Source organism: Homalodisca vitripennis, chromosome 8 (assembly GCF_021130785.1).
Source record: "Homalodisca vitripennis isolate AUS2020 chromosome 8, UT_GWSS_2.1, whole genome shotgun sequence".
NCBI lineage: Eukaryota > Metazoa > Arthropoda > Insecta > Hemiptera > Cicadellidae > Homalodisca > Homalodisca vitripennis.
In genome coordinates this window covers 15,768,360-15,785,712 of record NC_060214.1, presented here as the reverse complement: position 1 = coordinate 15,785,712, position 17,353 = coordinate 15,768,360, and the positions used below count along the sequence as shown (strand labels likewise).

The 17,353-nt window shown below is 35.0% G+C and overlaps 2 protein-coding genes across 2 annotated transcripts; one reads left to right on the top strand and one right to left on the bottom strand.

Moving 5' to 3' along the window:
- Positions 1-731: 731 nt before the first annotated feature.
- Positions 732-9,895, bottom strand: LOC124368031 (putative inorganic phosphate cotransporter). Its single transcript, XM_046825303.1, has 3 exons — positions 9,871-9,895; positions 3,062-3,300; positions 732-920 (listed from the first exon to the last, which is right to left on the bottom strand). The coding sequence occupies exons 1-3, from the start codon at positions 9,893-9,895 to the stop codon at positions 732-734; spliced, it is 453 nt and encodes a 150-aa protein (XP_046681259.1).
- Positions 8,037-16,502, top strand: LOC124368030. The gene is made up of 6 exons (XM_046825302.1): positions 8,037-8,188; positions 10,493-10,608; positions 11,187-11,322; positions 12,513-12,598; positions 14,576-14,732; positions 16,273-16,502. The coding sequence occupies exons 2-6, from the start codon at positions 10,531-10,533 to the stop codon at positions 16,500-16,502; spliced, it is 687 nt and encodes a 228-aa protein (XP_046681258.1). The 5' UTR covers positions 8,037-8,188; positions 10,493-10,530.
- Positions 16,503-17,353: the final 851 nt, after the last annotated feature.

The window sequence follows — 17,353 nt, the reverse complement described above, 5'->3', positions numbered from 1 at the left end:
GGTTTCCAGCTCCAAAGGTGATAAGGGATTACCCAAAAAAACTTTCAATGAAATAAATTGATAATCTCAACTGCCCCAGTATTGGAATTATGAGTTAAAGTGACAGAATGCAAGAATGTTTAAAATAACAGAGTACCAGCATGTTTAAAGCGGCAATAGTGCCAGAATGTTTAAAGTGACACAGTTGCCAAAATGTTTTAAAGTGACACAGTACCAGAATGTTTAAAGTGTCACAGTACTAGCATGTATAAAGTGACAGATTACAAGAATGTTTAAAATATCATAGTGCCGGATTGTTTAAAGTGACAAAGTGCCGGATTGTTTAAAGTGACACAGTGCCAGAATGTTTAAAGTGACACAGTACTAGCACGTTTAATGTGACAGAATTCTAGAATGTTTAAAATAACAGAATATTGAGATGTTTGAAAAACATATGCCAGAATGTTTAAAGTGACACAATACTAGTATGTTTATCCCATACATACCCAAGACCTAGAGGATGTTACGGTAACTTTCTGGAGTTCCCTGCTACTCCAATATAGGAATAATGAAACTACGAGTTAAAATAACAGAGTACTACCATGTATAAAGTGGCAGAGTGCCAGGATGTTTAAAATGCAACAACACTAATCCATATTACTGAAGACACAGTTATAATCCAAAATAGGAATACATTTATCATTACATAAACCATACAATAACATATCAAACCGTGTAAGGTCAGGTACGGGTCACTGTTTTAAGTCTTCTTTCCCCCACTTCTCTACATCCTGATTTAACAGATTCTCGTTTGTGTCTCTTTGTATCGTATCATTCCAAGGTAGAACGTCGGATGTTCCAAAGGCCAAGAAGATCAAATTGCTGAAGAAAAATATAGCTGCACAGACGTAGAAGACGAGCATCCACTGATCTGCATTTGACTGAAAACATTTGGATTGTGCTTAATTAATTGTGGAAATTAGACGAGAACACACTCTTTAATTAGGCCTATACAGTCATGTTATGTAAAACAAATCATAAAAAAGAAAACGGAATTTCAACCCCTAGACATCTTAAACAAATTTGCTTTTTTTATGAACATAATTGAATATATTCCACATTTTAAAAGAAAACAAATATAATATATCTTTAGTCCCGTTTAATGATCATTACAAGTAAAGTAATTAACTATACAAAACTGTTACCACTACAAACCAAAAAAGTCTTGTAATGTACAGCGTGACTGTTCCAGGTGAAAATGACATTCCCGCGCAAAAACATTGAGTCTCGAAATTGCTCCAGAAATTGTTACCTATGGTGAATGATATGTATGGTCCAGCTAATTTGCAATGTAGGTACAGGCACACAAACTGTTTTTGTTTAATTGATTGAGAAATTTCCATAAGAAAGAAATCTGTCATCAGTCAGCCACGCTAGTTTTGGTGGAGGATTTATAAATATATCTAGAACAAAATATTATTTCAGAATCAATCCCTTTCTCAGGCTAAATTTCTCTATCAATTTCATGTAAAACGAGGGTGTGTGCTTATAAAATGCAAATTTGCTATCGGAGTAGATTAATCATATCGAGTATAAATCTTGAGCCACTCTCAACCACGTACTCAAAAATTCATGTCCTTGGACATTGAGTAAGTCCAACCTTCCAGATATGATGTTATGAAGTAACTGCGTAAAAGGCTTTCGTTTTACTGTTTAAGAAAATTCAGTTCTGGTGTAAAATGTTCCTGCCAAAGCAATATAAGTAGGAAACGAATACAATAGTTCTTGATTTTTAGAGTATATTTGATAATAGTATAGTCATTGACAAATTTACTGTAGTAACTAACAAATATAATAACTAATAAAAATAATTTACGCGTTTTTATGTAACGATTACTATCTTAATTTCTACTAGAGTAGCCAGCACCAAAATAGTCCGATGACGTCGAGGCGGCGTTGCCACATCGATGCGGACCATATCAGCTGCTTCCGCTTTGACATTGTTTTTCATCTTTGTAAAGTAGATGAATGAACTCAAATCAAATCAAATCAGTTTTTTATTGCCGGAACATTATACAACGCATGGCAAATGTCATATGTTTACTGGCTAAAAATTTTTGTCAATCACACCACAAGAAATCTCATTCAAACATACAATTTTGCAAACGTACCTACATCCATTCATTCACCAATTATTCCCACTTCCAGCGACGAATTTTGTCAGTCTTTTTAATTGGTGGTCTCCCAATCATAAGCAAAAAACTCGTCAACATTATAAAATGTTTTTGACACTAAAAAGCGTTTCAAACGAGTTTTTAACACTTTGAGTGTTGAAGTGTTTTTAATTGAATCTGGTAACTTATTGACGAATTGAACACCTGCCTGTGAAGGCAAGCGTTCATAAACCACCGTTCTGTGTCTACCAGTTCGGTAGTTATCTCTGCCTCTAGTCTCATACATATGTATGTCTCGGCCATTCGTCATGGCACATTTAGACATACAAAACAGAGTTGTTTCCAAGATGTAGAGACTGGGCAGCGTCAACAGTTGCAAATTTTTGAAGGCTTCCTTGCACGTCTCTCTAAATTTCAACTTAGCGATAATGCGGATCGCTTGTTTTTGCAGCTTGAACACTCTCAGGAATTGATTGTTTGCACAAGCTCCCCACAACACCAGCCCGTAAGTGAGGTGGGGGTAAATCAAGCCATAATACGCCATCATCAGAACTTGAGTCGGGCAGTATTTGGCTAGAGACCTCAAAACATAAATGCCTGAGGCCAATTTGGAGCAAACGTGGTCGATGTGATCGTTCCAAGTCAACCCTCGATCTAGGTAGGTATATTCCCAGGAATTTCGAACTCAAAACTCAAATGAACGTATATTCGTCTACTGTAACCGCTGGTGATATTTTTAATTGCAAAAGATGTTGAGAGAGACCAGTAATTTTCCATACGCGTAAAACTGGCAACAGTGTTGGCGCGGGGTGTGGAGGAAGATTCATGTACACTTGCCAGTATCGGCGTTTTCCGTGTATAAACGGTAGCAATCAAGTGTTATTAAATATCAATAAATGTTATTTGACCTCATCTGTGACGATAAATCCGGCGAACAGAGTGGCCAGGATGGAACCTATGCTACCGAGACCGTTGGTAATGCCCAGGAGAAGACCGGTGAAGTTGGGCGCGAGGTCCAGATGGTTGCTGATGTAGCCTGGTATGATTCCCGCACTCAACCCCACGGTGTAGGTCAGCAGAACCACAGCTCCGGCAGCACTGCTGACGAAGGACAGCGACGTTAAAGCCGCAGCTGCTCCCCAAAAAGCTGTAATCAATTTTGAATAATGACCTTTAATGTTCCAACACACTCGTACTTATACGGTTATACATTTGAGTACGTTCATATTTTTAAATTTGGTCAATCATGACTTTTCTGTTCAGATGGATAAAGTAAATAGGTTTTTGTGACAACTTTATTATTATTTATATGTTATCAAAGGATTTGCATGTACCCAATACTCCGAAAGCCATCCAATGTAACATAGAGTAGAAATTTGTTATAAAATTAATGTCGCATAAGACTAAAAAATGCTTAATTTTCAAAAGTGAAATTCTAATCCCAACTCAAGAATCCATTTAAAGCTTTCTGGACAATATAAAAAATATATAAAATCACTGCTTCACTGCTTAATTGAGTTTACATTTTTGCCTGAAATAAATGGCCGTGGTATTAAATCAAAGACAGTTTAAAAGACTGTGAAGACGTTTATGAACATCAATACAACAAGGACAAATTTTAATTTTAATTATGTTTTAAAATAACTACTTTTGAACTGGATATTTTCTTATTTAAAATTTTAAAAGCCAATCCTCCATATCTGGTCTAAATCAGACAATTTCTATGTAATATTACACTTTTGATAACCTTACAACAGCTACCATACAAGGTGTTTGAAAAGTATGGATACGGCTTAATGTTTAACAAACCATAGCAGATAACATCTTTAAACTTTTCACAGTGTCATATGGCTATGTAAAACTATTTTTTTTTTTTTTTTTTTTTTTTTTTTTTTTTTTTTTTTTTTTTTTTTCCCCTTTACCAGGAGGCGACAGATGGAGGGCATTGGTCCTTTTCTATTTAAAGGCTCACCCGTTGAGCGGAAGCCTGAGGTCAAGTACCTGGGCGTGATCCTAGATAGGGTTCTAAACTGGGGACCTCATCTAGAAAGGGTCATTGCCAGGGGTAAGTGGTCTCTAATGCAATGCAGACGTGTGATAGGTGGGCCCTGGGGACTGAAGCCGAGGCTCTTGTACTGGCTTTATGTTTCCGTGGTCAGACCTGCACTAATGTACGGAGCTGTCGTATGGCGGCCAAAAATGGAAGCCAAAACGGTGGTAGCACGTCTGGCAGGTATCCAAAGGATGGCCTGCCTCGCTATTACAGGGGCCTTTCCTAGTGCGCCAGGCGCGGCTCTGGACTGTTGTCTTAATCTCGCCCCCCTGGACATTGTCATTCGAGCTATGGCCAGGAAGAGTGCCTACTGTCTACAGCAGACGGGATTCTGGTCGGGCTGCAGCGGTGGGCACTGCAGAATTAGCACTCTGATACAGGAGGATGTTTTGCATATGATCTCTGATCAGATGCCACAAAAGTTTTCCTTTGACAAACCCTTTAGGATTATTTTGCCCTCAAGGGATGATTGGTCAGAGGGGAAGCAACCTCTTCCACCAGCGGAGCTCGAATGGTACACAGACGGCTCTAAAACAAAAAGCGGCACAGGTGCTGGAATTCTGGGAGTGAGACCATGTAGGGAGCTGGTGGTTCCTATGGGTCCGTATCCGACAGTCTTTCAAGCGGAGGTCGCAGCCATTATGGAATGTGCTCGTGAGAATCTTCGTCTGCGATATAGGGGCAAGACGATTATTTCACGGACAGTCAGGCAGCGCTGATGGCGCTGGATTCTTGCGCAATCAAATCCAAACTGGTTTGGGATTGCTATCAGACCGTTTCCTCCCTTGCCAGAATCAACAATGTAACCGTTTGTTGGGTTCCTGGTCATAAGGGGATTTCTGGGAACGAAAGAGCTGATGCCCTGGCCAACCAGGGCTCAGCAACAATTATGACGGGCCCTCAACCATTCTGCGGTGTTCCAAGGTGTGAATCCTCTAGGGGTTGTCTCGAAATGGATTCGCGCGGAGCATGGGAGAAGGTGGAGGTTGCATCCGGGTTTGAGAGTGAGTAGAATGGTATTACAGTCACCTTCCTCCAAGGTGGCCTCGGACCTTCTCTCATTAAACAGATCAATGTCTTCCAAGGTCATTGGTCTCATTACGGGGCATGGTCACCTGAAGAAGCATCTACACAGAGTTGGTATCCTTCAGGAGGATCCGCTCTGTGGAAGGTGTAATGAGCAGGAGGAGACTGCTGAGCACCTGCTCTTTGATTGCCCAGCAATAGCAAGAGAGCGGTATGCCATTTTTGGTAGCTTGAACAGGGGTGGCGAGTTTTCCCAGGAGGACTTGATAGGTTGTTTTCGGCGGTTTGTTGAACTGCTGAAGTTGTAGACTGGTAGTCCTCATGGTGTTTTCGGGGTGCGCAAAAGGCCCTTGAGGCTTAAAGGCATGGCAGTAGGCCGCCCCAAGGAAGAAAAAAAAAAAAAAAAAAAAATCTATTTTTCCTTGCTATTACCATGACATGCCAACCATGGGGGGACGGCCTACAGAGAAAAACATGGAAATCTTAAATGAAAGCATGGGTCGAGTGATATTTCATTTGAAAGAGCTCACTTAGTAGAGTTTAATGACGTAAACCGCATCTCAAAAGGTTTATCCAATCAGAAATGGCGGGTTGTTTTAGGTACACATTGTGAAGTACATTATTGCGCTGCCATTTCTGACTGGATCGTCGTATTCTGATGCGGTAGGCGGCCTTTCACTCTACTAACCGATGTGTTTTTACTGACTTTTTTTTAATTAGCAAGTTATGTCATAAATTTATAACCAATAAATAAAACTAAAATGAATTCGTCGTCTTTATGTTTATGAATTAATTAAGTTCTACCATTGTTCTTTGTTGGTGAAGTAGTTAACTTACCACTTAATTTTTTAATTAAATTTTTTTGTTATTTTTTATAAATACTAATTAGTGAAACCATTAGTTAGTAGAGTGAAACGCCGTGTAACTTGCAGTGTTAATTTATTGTCATAATTATTTTATTATTATTGTTATTAGTATTATTATTGTTATTACTATTACCGTTGTTGTTATTATAATTTATTTCTTATTTTTTAGTTTTGTTGCAACTTATTGTGTAATCTAGTTTTGTAATCTATTTAGTAATTTCAAGTAGTAATCCATTTACTTGTATGTAAGTAGCATTACTTCAGATTAATCGCTTCATTATTGATGTGCATGATGTTACCAAATATCTTTATATATTTATTAACGTATTTAGTTACCTACTTATTTTTGTATACTAGTGTAGTTCAGTATCACTTCATCACTGTGATTTTTCAACAACTGTACCTGTCTCTTTTACATCTAGTCACTATCTAGTAATTACCATTTCTCAATCCATATTTTTGAGGCCTACTTTGCTTGCCTGAGCTTCAAATCATTGTATAATGCCATCTGTTCACATATTGTATATATCTACTGTAAAATGGTGTAATCCGTTGGGAAATAAATAAATATACTTTTTATTAATTTAAAATAAAAATCTAATGATGTATATTTTGTATCTTAAATGAATGAAACACCTTAAATAAGTTTGTAGTACAGATAATAAATTACAATTATCCTGATCTCGTAGTTCGTTGTATTCCACCTTGAAGCAGGGAAGTATTTCAGAGGATTTCGTCCTGGTCTTGGAATTGGATGGACTGTTACAGAATAATCGCTCGTCTTAAAACTTTAAGTAATTAATTAAAGGACTATTACTTTCTGGAATGATTTAAGTTCCCCTCCCCCCTCCTAAAATATTTCCTGTTAAGAACTGTCTAGTAATACATGGTAGGAATGTGCCACATACCGCGTAAAGGCTTCACTGAGGTTGTATGCAACATTTCAAGCTTATAGCTCACTTCATTACATACATGTGTTACTAATCCATCAGCTAAAGTGTCATAGCATTGTACTTAGTTTGTTTACAAATTTGTGTATTCTGTGTTTTTCTCATTGCCATCATGTTAACCTACAAGGCCAATGTAACAGTTTTCACTAATGCTCAGCCAAATCCAATGGAGTCACATTCAATATCATAGAACTCGATATTGCCTTCAGACAAATGAATCTTATTTATAGGTCAGTTCAATACAGACAGAAAAAACTACATTTTTCAGACCCTCGAGTGACAAACTCTGCTAATGCTCAGCCAATAACATTTATAGTGTTATTGTTACAAATTATTTGATGGGTTCAAAAGAGACTGGACTTTCCTGTTTTAGTACAAGTTTAAACTATAAACATCTATTTATTTGTTTCCTGAATTGTTTAATGGGTTGTATTTTCAAATTTTTGCTTAATTTAGAGTAAAAAATTTGAAATACGTTTAGGGTTGGGAGTCTACAGAGTTTGTATTTAAATTTGTTAATATGTACCTTTTAAAGCTTGTGAACGATTTGACCTATAACATTGTAATTTTGTGTGGGTTTTGTTCATTAAAATGTAATATATTTTAATATAATAAAATGTCCTTCGTTCGAAAAACGTAACCAACACTATTCCTGACTGTCAAATTACACAGAATCTGACACAAAAAACATTAACAAAATAGCAAAGTACTTGGAAATAAAGTACTTTTTACCTAATTTATTTATGTGACTGTTTTCTTTTATTTACATTATGCTCAACCGCTTTAGCTCATGTAAAATGTAAACAATCACAGTCGATTTGATTTTCAACCATAACTGTACTAATTTGTTTGTCCATGACATAGAGCGATGATATCAGAAAATATGAACTGATAAAATCAAAGGGTGTCAGAATGGTGTGGAACATGCGATCCTCTGTCAATTGTCAATATCCGTTCATTGTTCATTACGCAACCAGTCAGATCTAGTTCTGTCATAACATGATTCATTTCTTTACTTAAATATCGTTCGTTAAAACTGCAATGTATTTATTTTATAAAACTGTGCTACTTTTATATAACAACTTTTGCTAATTATATAACAATGTAAGAGGTGTATATAGTTATTTATTTCATTTTATGGTAAGTACTATGACAGTATAAATATAAGTTATTTGGTTTATTATTGATGTTAGTATTAGGAACACTTTTTTATGTAACTCAGAGCTTTTCATATTGAAGAAATGTGAGTGATCTTGTTTTAATAAATGAGGACATTTCCGACATTGTAATTTACCAATGTAAATTAATCACCTCAAAATTTTTTTTTTAATTATCAAAATATATAATTTTTTATTTTATTAATCAAAGTTAAAAGTCTTTATTCATGGTTAAAAGCAGTTATTTTTTACACATGTATATATTGAAGAAGAAACTTTTAAAATTAAATTAGCAAATTGTAATTAGTAATTTTATTAGTATTCCAACTCTTGGAATTCTACATTTATAAACAGAATTTTAAGACGTGTCCTTTTACTACACTATGTATGAGGCTCTTGTTTTTAGCCGAACTCTTAGTAGTGGATTTAGAAATATATTTATATTTAATGAGATACTGCTAACATACAACATATCTAAAACATTATATAAAGTATAAATTACATCGTAAATAAATAACAATAAATAGATGACAATACAACAACAAATAAGTTAAATAAATAGATAACAATGCAACAAATAAAAAATAACAATAAAATAAATGTAACAACAATAAATAAACAACGGAAGATATAGCTATTAACGAAATCTTAATTATGAAAAGAATTACAGTACTTATATCAAAAGTTAAGTAGTCATTTAAAGAATAAAATGTATTATCAACAAGCCAAGTACTTATATTTTTTAACCTACTAATAGACTCATGCCGTGCTTTTTCAGGAAGTTTATTAAAAAGTTAAACTTAAACATTAATCTCTTCAAGCATATATTTTTTTCTAGCACAGTAGTAGTAGTGTATTTCTTGTCTACTAATAGAACTATCTAATTTTATTTTATACTAAGTAAAATAAAATAAATATACAGGAATGGATAGGTCATAATTCTAAATAGTTTACAAATTGGGAAGAAACTCTATTGCCAACATTTGCAATAATTCTAATTCCCTTCTTTTGCCAAATGAAAGCAGTTTTAGCACTATACTGTTTCCCCAGTTTTATACCATACCTTAACTATGAATTGAAAAAAGCATAATATTCTGTGATTAACATTTCATTGCTGATACTATACTTTAATTTCCTGATAAGTTGACAATAGACAATAATCTTTATTTACATATTCATTAATAACATGCATCAGAATAATAACTAAAATTTGAGGATTTGATGTGTTGTTAAAGCTGGTTGTCGAGGAATTCTCTTTCTGAGTAGAATGGCCTTTCTTGCAGCCATATTGTTAATTGGTTCTTGAAGCGGTGAGTTGGTTCTTTTCTAAGTTGTTCTGGTAGGTCGTTGAAATATAGGGCCCCTTTATAGGATGGCTTCTTTTCAAAGAGACTTAGATGGTGGGGTGGTATTGCAAAGCTTGAGGCGTTCCGCGTATTGTGATGGTGAATGTCTCTGTTTCTTGTTTGATTTGTGGAGATGGCATGAAAAATTGCCTCACGGATGTAGAGTGATGTCAGTGTGAGGATTTTTAGCTCCTTAAATGCACCACGGCAGCTTTCTTGATATTTGAGGTCTGCTAAACATCCTATAGCTCTCTTTTTGTGGATAAGGACTCTTTTTAGATAGTTGTTGGATATACTTCCCCAGACCACTAGACCATACCTGAGGTGTGACTCGACCAGGGCATGGTAAGCTGTTTTTGCGGTGTCTAAACCACTAACTTGCTTCACTCGCCTAATGACATAAATGCCAGAGCATAGCTTCTTGCAGAGTTGATCAATGTGCTCTCCATGTCAGTTTTGAATCCATGATAATGCCAAGATATTTGGTACTATTTTGTGCCTCTATCCCAAAGATTAATATGTTGGTGTTTTTATTTCTAGTGAAGTAGTTCAGCTGGACAGTGTTCTTTTCATTTAGAGCCGGTTCGTTTACTGTGCAGTATTGTTTAGTCTTGTTGAAGGTTATATTGATGTTTCGGTTTAGAGTTCCTATTGATTTATCTGTTAGTGTGATGACAGTGTCGTCTGCAGTGTTGTATAACCCTACCTAGTTTTTTACAAAGGAAACTTACATTAGCATCCCAATTTAATCGATAATCCATGTATATTCCTAATAGCTTATCAGGTTATGTGTTCTTACTATCAAGGACACAGTTTCCACCAAGAATTAAAGTTAAAATTTCTGTTTTACTATTATTTACCACCAAAAGGTTGGCTTTAACATAGTTGAAATGTAACATACAACTAGCTAACTGCACTTAATACATTACATGATGTTACAGTGATGTTGCAGTGATGTTGTATTACACTACAGTGTGCAATGATGGCAGTGATGTACACCTTCTGCAGATATTTCTCTGTTCGTCTCGGCACGATCTTGGTGGCTGTGTCGTCAATGGTGATCTTACTTTATTTTATAAACATTGCACTAGATTAAAGCCTAATATAGAGATAACAATTATGTTCACATCAGTTTTGAGTCATTTACAAAATTGTGAAAACATTGTTTTGGAAGCCAAACTGGCTAGGTGAAAATATATTAAACTGTTCGGAAAAGTTTAACAATCTGATCAGAAACAATTTTTCAAAAACTGGCAAGATTGAAATTGGTCGATAATTGTTGGTCATGCAAGGATCTCCCCTTTTGAGGACTGGAATAACCTTTGAGAGTGTTAGATCTGTCGAGAAAATTCCCATCTCAAAGGATAAATTAATCAATTTTGTTAGTGGTTCTAAATTAATGTCACATGACTTCTTGGGTTTGCACTCCAGAAGTTATTATTTATTATTGATTGTGTTGTACATTCAGAATATGAGTCTGATCAAAAAATAATTTTAGGCTGCTCAAAATGAAAATTAATAAATATTTATAACTAGTATATTGCATAATAACTGCAGCCTTTTTGTAATATGTAACAATAACTTGCTTGGATACTAAACGAATATTATAACATTAAAATACATTTTTGTCATCAGATCCAATCGTTCATTCTTGGAGCCATTTTCCTAGTTTTGCTCAACAATGCTGGACAAATGACGGAGGACTTTGAGGACTGGAGAACAGACAACAAGCTGATCTATACCACTGAACTGTTCGAGCACATACAGTACAGTAAGTTTATGTAAACTATCATATTACTAGATTGGCTCAATGTTGGACAAATGAAGTCTGTGATAGTGTCATAATCCAGATGCTGCTGTGTTAATTGGAAGGTGAACTAGAGCTGAACTCAACATTCCCATTGAATCAACCCTTCCAACAATAAGAGTAGTAACGTTCTATGTAGAAAAGCAAAGAAGATAAACCAAAATCTGAACAATTTACAATGTGTTTATAAAGTATGGAATTCATGAAAATCTTAATAGTGATTTAAATTTGCCCATTAATTTTTAGTACGTGTTCATAAAATAAAACTTACGTTTTGAGTTTTGGCGGCCATTTCGGATCTGCCATCATTGAAAGTTTAATAATTCAAATATGAGAGGTTATTTGACAATCATATGATCTAAAATTCTTTTTAGTCAGAGTTCAATGGTGAAACCCATTTGTGACATCTTAATCATTGCAAAATGCAACTTACTACTGTAATTGTTAATACATTTTTAATATTCATAGATGGTTATCATGCCTCATTGCTTCTTGGGGAACATGATTTCATTAAATAGCTAACAATTGCATAAAATCCGTGAACAAATCTTTTAGAAAATTTAGTTCTGAGAAAATTGATGTAAATAAAGTCAATATCAAATAAATTATAAATTATTCAAATAAAATTTAATGTAACTTGTACTATCTTCCAAAAATGTAACAATACTGTACTATCGTAATAAACGTTTCTAAAATTAAGCTGATGAAAATTTAATTTACAAAAAGAACCAAACATCGTCTTAGTAGAGAGCAATATTGCAAACCCGAGCTCAAACGGAAAACCGACCCAGAAAAAAGTTTGGTTAGCCGTGTAAGATGTATTTAGTCCAAAATATTTGGTGATCACATACCTTGGATTCCAAGTACTTGTAACAATGGCGAAAGCTTAAAATAATGAAGTAGTCCCTGTATTCATAACGAATTACATTTCAGTTGGTTGTATCAATGTTGCCTTTGGAGTTGCTCTGTAATAAATGTTTTTGGAATTGAAAAATGTACAAAATACACGTATTTTATAAGCTTTCACTAGTTTCAGCAACTTGACTGACTTTAAATCAGTATAAACCTATTAATTTACTAAACATTTAATAATTATGAACATAAAATAATGAATATAATACAGAAGTTGACTGAAATAATACTCTTTGTTTCAGATATAGCAGGTTATCTAAAGTCAGTGATTGTGTTTATCATGTTTCACTTCTGCACCTGCGTTTTGCTGATATATGCTGCACTCAAGGTAAGAACCACACAATTAGCAAACTTGTTTATGACCCCTTTACGGATTTTACATAATATTATGTTCATTATGAGTTCGTAAAAGTGTAATATTGACTTACTGTTAGTCTATTACGCTTTGTTATATTGTTCCTGTTTCATTCTGTTGAATGCTGTAATATGGGCAAGAAGCACTTCTACGACAACCCTGCGTTGTGCAAGTAGTTCCGCCGTTTTCTACTAGGTGTCAGCACTTCCTTGGTTCTCTGTTCTCTGTCGTGAGTGTTTGCACCTTGGCAGTCGCACAGTATAGACAGCTATTGTGTCCCGTCCTGGAGCACCTATTTTATAGTTTCATTTTTAGTATTTATTGTACCATGGATATAGGCCTATCTGATTCACAAATTATTAATTGACTTCTTTGTGTGATTATGGCACAGATAGAATAGTGAAAATGACTTAGTGGACAATATATTAAAAAAACCAAATTTTAAAGGCACTAAAAATGATATTATTTGATAGAAAAATGTATATCTAAACTCTAAAGACCTGTTTCTGTACAAAACAACACAAATATTCAGCAAAACATCACAATTTTAGGCACAAAAATAAAATTGCTAAGGGGTTAATAATGCTCATGTATCTGTGATACATTACTGAACTTTTCAAAGTTTTAATCTGATATATCCATTTCATTTTTAATAAGAATGATATGATTGTCTTACTTACACCAGCAATAGGATCAACTAACTAATTATCAACTATATAACTAACTAATCACCTATTCGATACCAGTTGTCCTTGTTATTTATCTATAACAAATAAATATTTAATAAGGCGAAAGATAATAATAATAAATTTAACAGTAAACTGAGTAAGAGTCAAATTAGTACATTTTTATTTTATTAAAACACTATAGTTGGTACTGTAACAATACTAAAAAATAAATAGAGGCATTGCCTCATCTTTAGTGTTTTCAACAATATTGAAATTATTTTTGAACAATTATCATGTCATTTGTTTAAAGTTTGTTATTGACTATGGAGGGTTTGAAAGGATAATAGGATTTCAGACATTTGCCATAATTATAGGTTATAAAAGGTATAAGAGAACGTTTTGAAGATTATGTTTAACACAACGCTAAGAGGATAGATTGCAATCTTCGAAACATTTTTTTATACTTTTTGTAACCATAACAATGGCAAATGTCTGTAATCCTGATATCCTTTCAACTGTCAAGTGTGTTTTAGAAACTCGGAAGGTAACGTCCCTGTTAAAGAAGTTTTCCCTCTTAATTAATATTTTATAGATATAAGTAGTTCTCAGAACACACCATTATTTTAATGCCATTTAATATAACCTTTATACCAGCAAGTTCGTGTCTATAAGTAAATACAAAGACATTTCTATTTTTCAAATTATGATAAACTATTGCTTATTTGTGCATAAATCTGCGTATTACATTTAAATTTAATTAAGTCAGTCATTACATCAATGATTAAAAATGTAGTGAATTGCTGATAAACACAACATAAATTTGACTTTTGTCATAAAAACAACAGAGCTTCTGACATTCAAATTTAATTTATTACTTAATAAAATTTGTTACTAAAAGTATTACACTTCAAGAAATTTAAACTCCTGAACCAGTAAAATTATTAGTTTTCCTGAAAAATTACAAGGAAGAACTTTACTAGTCAATTCATGGAAGTGCAAAACAAGTCACACAGTTTTATTACTCCTCTCCAGTCAAAGACTTCTTTTATAAGCATAATTTAATGTTCCATTGGCACGATTATTTTGAAACACGATAAAAAATGCCAACATTATGTAATCAATAAAGAAGAGCATTTAAAATTAATATTTATTCTTTAAAGATTTAGCGTGTGGTGGTGGGAGACATTAGGGGCATTTGTTATTAAATTTAAACTGTGAGAAATACTTATCAGGCAGGTATTTCCAATTTTTCTAAAGATATGATGTTCTTCTATGCCTACAGTGCAACGTACCCTTGACTTGGCCATTCCTGGTGGTAGAGTTTGTCCGTCTGGCCACTTTCGCCTTCGTCCACTTCACAGCCATGATGCTGGTCAAAGAGAACATCCTAGACCTTGGCCTGCTCATCGCTCTCAGCATCTCCGGAGGCTTTCTGTTGTGTGAGTAAATTCAGTGACAGTTTCGTCTGGTTGATTGAAAATGGACTTTACACCAAGAACATTGGTACTGTAAGTCCAAATAATTTACCTTTGCTCCTGCCATTTATGCCTTTATGAGTCATATTGGATTACTTTGGGACATTGTCGGTTATCAACATTTTTTTAAATTTATTTTTCAGTGGCACTCCCTGATTCTCTCTAAGGCTAAGGGCAACCAGCAGTTTTTTGTGAAAATAAAAAATTCAAAACAGCTCTAAGTCTGCAAACATGCAACACTTAACAAAATTGATGCCTTAAAAACAGAGCAACTGAATGAATACATCATACTTCCATAACTCAAATGTAATATTTGCAACAAAATCTTACCAAAATGATTACCAAACAAATTTAAACCATTAAAAAGTGTTTGCAATACCATCAAATCTAACTACCAAAGTTGCATACCTTTTTCTTGGACAGACAAATGGTTCTCTAGTGTGGAAGTTGCGTCCTGGAATTGGTTCTCATATATTTACATAGCCGAAAGAGAAGAAGTCTAAATTCCTTTTAAGCACCATCTCCAAACAGCTCAAAAACCATTCAGACCATTCACAAAAAAGTTGTCATGGTACAGAATTGATTGCTTCAACCTTTTAACCTCTATGCTTGCTCCAGACAACCTTTACATACTTGAGTGCGTTCATACCTAAGGTCATTAAAGCAAAGAACATTTCTGTTTAAAATTGTTTAAGTCCACATAGTCAACAGAATTTCCTTCTAGCTTTCGAAACAACACTGGTTATGTGTTTAGAGAAGAAGCTTTGAAATTAAGAGAATCCAGAGACTCTGTATGGTAGTGCTCTTAATCTCATAAATAGAGAACAAAAGTTTCTCCAAGTTCCCCAAGAAGGTGTAATTTCCACTTTTAGATCAAGCTCAAGATGTTTGATTAATCTCAGCCCGAACATCAGGGAGATAAATGATCTACCACACTGATGATTTGTAGACAGATCATAAAGTATGATGTCATATTAGGATAGATGTTATTCTTGATTTAAAAATTACAGAGGTCTCTCAAAACGTGTTGATGGAGGTTATTGTCACACCCGTTTTGAAGCCAACTGATATAGCACCTAATCACTGTAAAAAACAAAACAATTAAAACATTTGAGGTAGTGAAATGGTTCTCATACAGCCAATCTGATGAGGAAATGTAAGATAGCTAACTTAATCTTGAAAAAATTTCATATTTTCTTCAATATCTTTATCAAAGCACCTGCAACAAATTTTGGAATTGGCGGGACAAATGCAGTTTTCTAATCTGTTTATAGACTCCACCTGGAAAATGTTCTTACTGTACATATAAACTTGCAAGATGCTTTGAGATGAAGAATTTTACTTAAAATGACAAGTTTATAGTCGTCTATTTTTAATCTTAGGAGAGATAGGGTTTTCCCTGAATTTTGATTTAAAAATGTAAAAAAATCATGGTGTCCTAAATTTCTGTGGTTGAATTTTAGAGAAATCTCACTTAATAAAAGAATGTCTTAATGGGTTCCAGTGGGGCTCTACTACAGTTGGTTCTGCGTGGTGAGTCTGTGTCAGTGTCTGCGTGAGCTGAGAGCAGAACAGAAGCCAGGATCTGCGCAGGTTAACCTTCTGGTAAATGAGTTCCGTCACCTTGCCAAGGCTACAGCTCTGTCACGTCAACAGTTTCCACCAGTCACTCCCAGCTGGAGGCTTCCGGCTGCACATGACAACTACGGAAACTTGGCCTGGCCCACCTACTAGAGTCAACGGTTTCCCACATCACTCCCAGCTGGAGGCTTCCGGCTGCACGTGACAACTACAGAAACTTGGCCTGGCCCACCTACTAGAGTCAACGGTTTCCCACATCACTCCCAGCTGGAGGCTTCCGGCTGCACATGACAACTACGGAAACTTGGGCAGGCCCACCTCCTAGAGTCAACAGTTTCTCCCGGTCACACCCAGCTGGAAGCTTCTGGCTGCACATGACAACTACGGAAACTTGGCCTGGCCCACCTACTAGAGTCAACAGTTTACCACATCACTTCCAGCTGGAGGCTTCCGGCTGCACATGACAACTACGGCAACTTGGCCTGGCCCACCTACAGTTGTCTGCCAGCTGGTGTAGTGGAAGGTTGTTTTCCTTGTAGCTACTGCACTGTGTTTCGTTATGAGTGATAGCTGTATTATTTGTAGTGATCCAGTTCCATCTGATGATGAATTTGCGCTTTGCCCCATCAATAAATGTAAGCTACACTTTGATTGTGCTGGCATATCAGAAAATACATGGGTTACTATGGGAACTGCTAGACAAAAAAGCTGAAAATGTAAAGTTTGCAGAAGTAACCTGTGGCTTCTGAAGCAATGAGTAAAATGCATGAGGAATTTTTACAAAAAATGCAAGAAACAATTAAGGAACAATTCAGTATCCACAGTGAAAAATTTAATGAAAAGATAAATGAACTTACTAAATCTGTTGAATTTGTTTCTGAGAAAATTCATGAATTTGAACAACGCATCTTTGTTTATGATAGTAGAGTAAAAGATTTAGAAAAATCAAATAAATCTCTTATTGCTCAAAATCGGGAACTGCAAAATAAATTTACATTGTTGCA

Excerpts from the sequence above, each read along its gene's own strand:
- LOC124368031 (XM_046825303.1), bottom strand. The coding sequence starts at position 9,895 with ATGCCCTGGTCGAGTCACACCTCAG. Across the intron at positions 3,301-9,870 it reads CTGGTCGAGTCACACCTCAG|CTTTTTGGGGAGCAGCTGCG; the intron begins GTATGGTCTAGT and ends AATTGATTACAG. Across the intron at positions 921-3,061 it reads GATTTATCGTCACAGATGAG|TCAAATGCAGATCAGTGGAT; the intron begins GTCAAATAACAT and ends AAATGTTTTCAG.
- LOC124368030 (XM_046825302.1), top strand. The coding sequence starts at position 10,531 with ATGATGGCAGTGATGTACACCTTCTGCAGATATTTCTCTGTTCGTCTC. Across the intron at positions 10,609-11,186 it reads TGGTGGCTGTGTCGTCAATG|ATCCAATCGTTCATTCTTGG; the intron begins GTGATCTTACTT and ends TTTTGTCATCAG. Across the intron at positions 12,599-14,575 it reads TGATATATGCTGCACTCAAG|TGCAACGTACCCTTGACTTG; the intron begins GTAAGAACCACA and ends CTATGCCTACAG.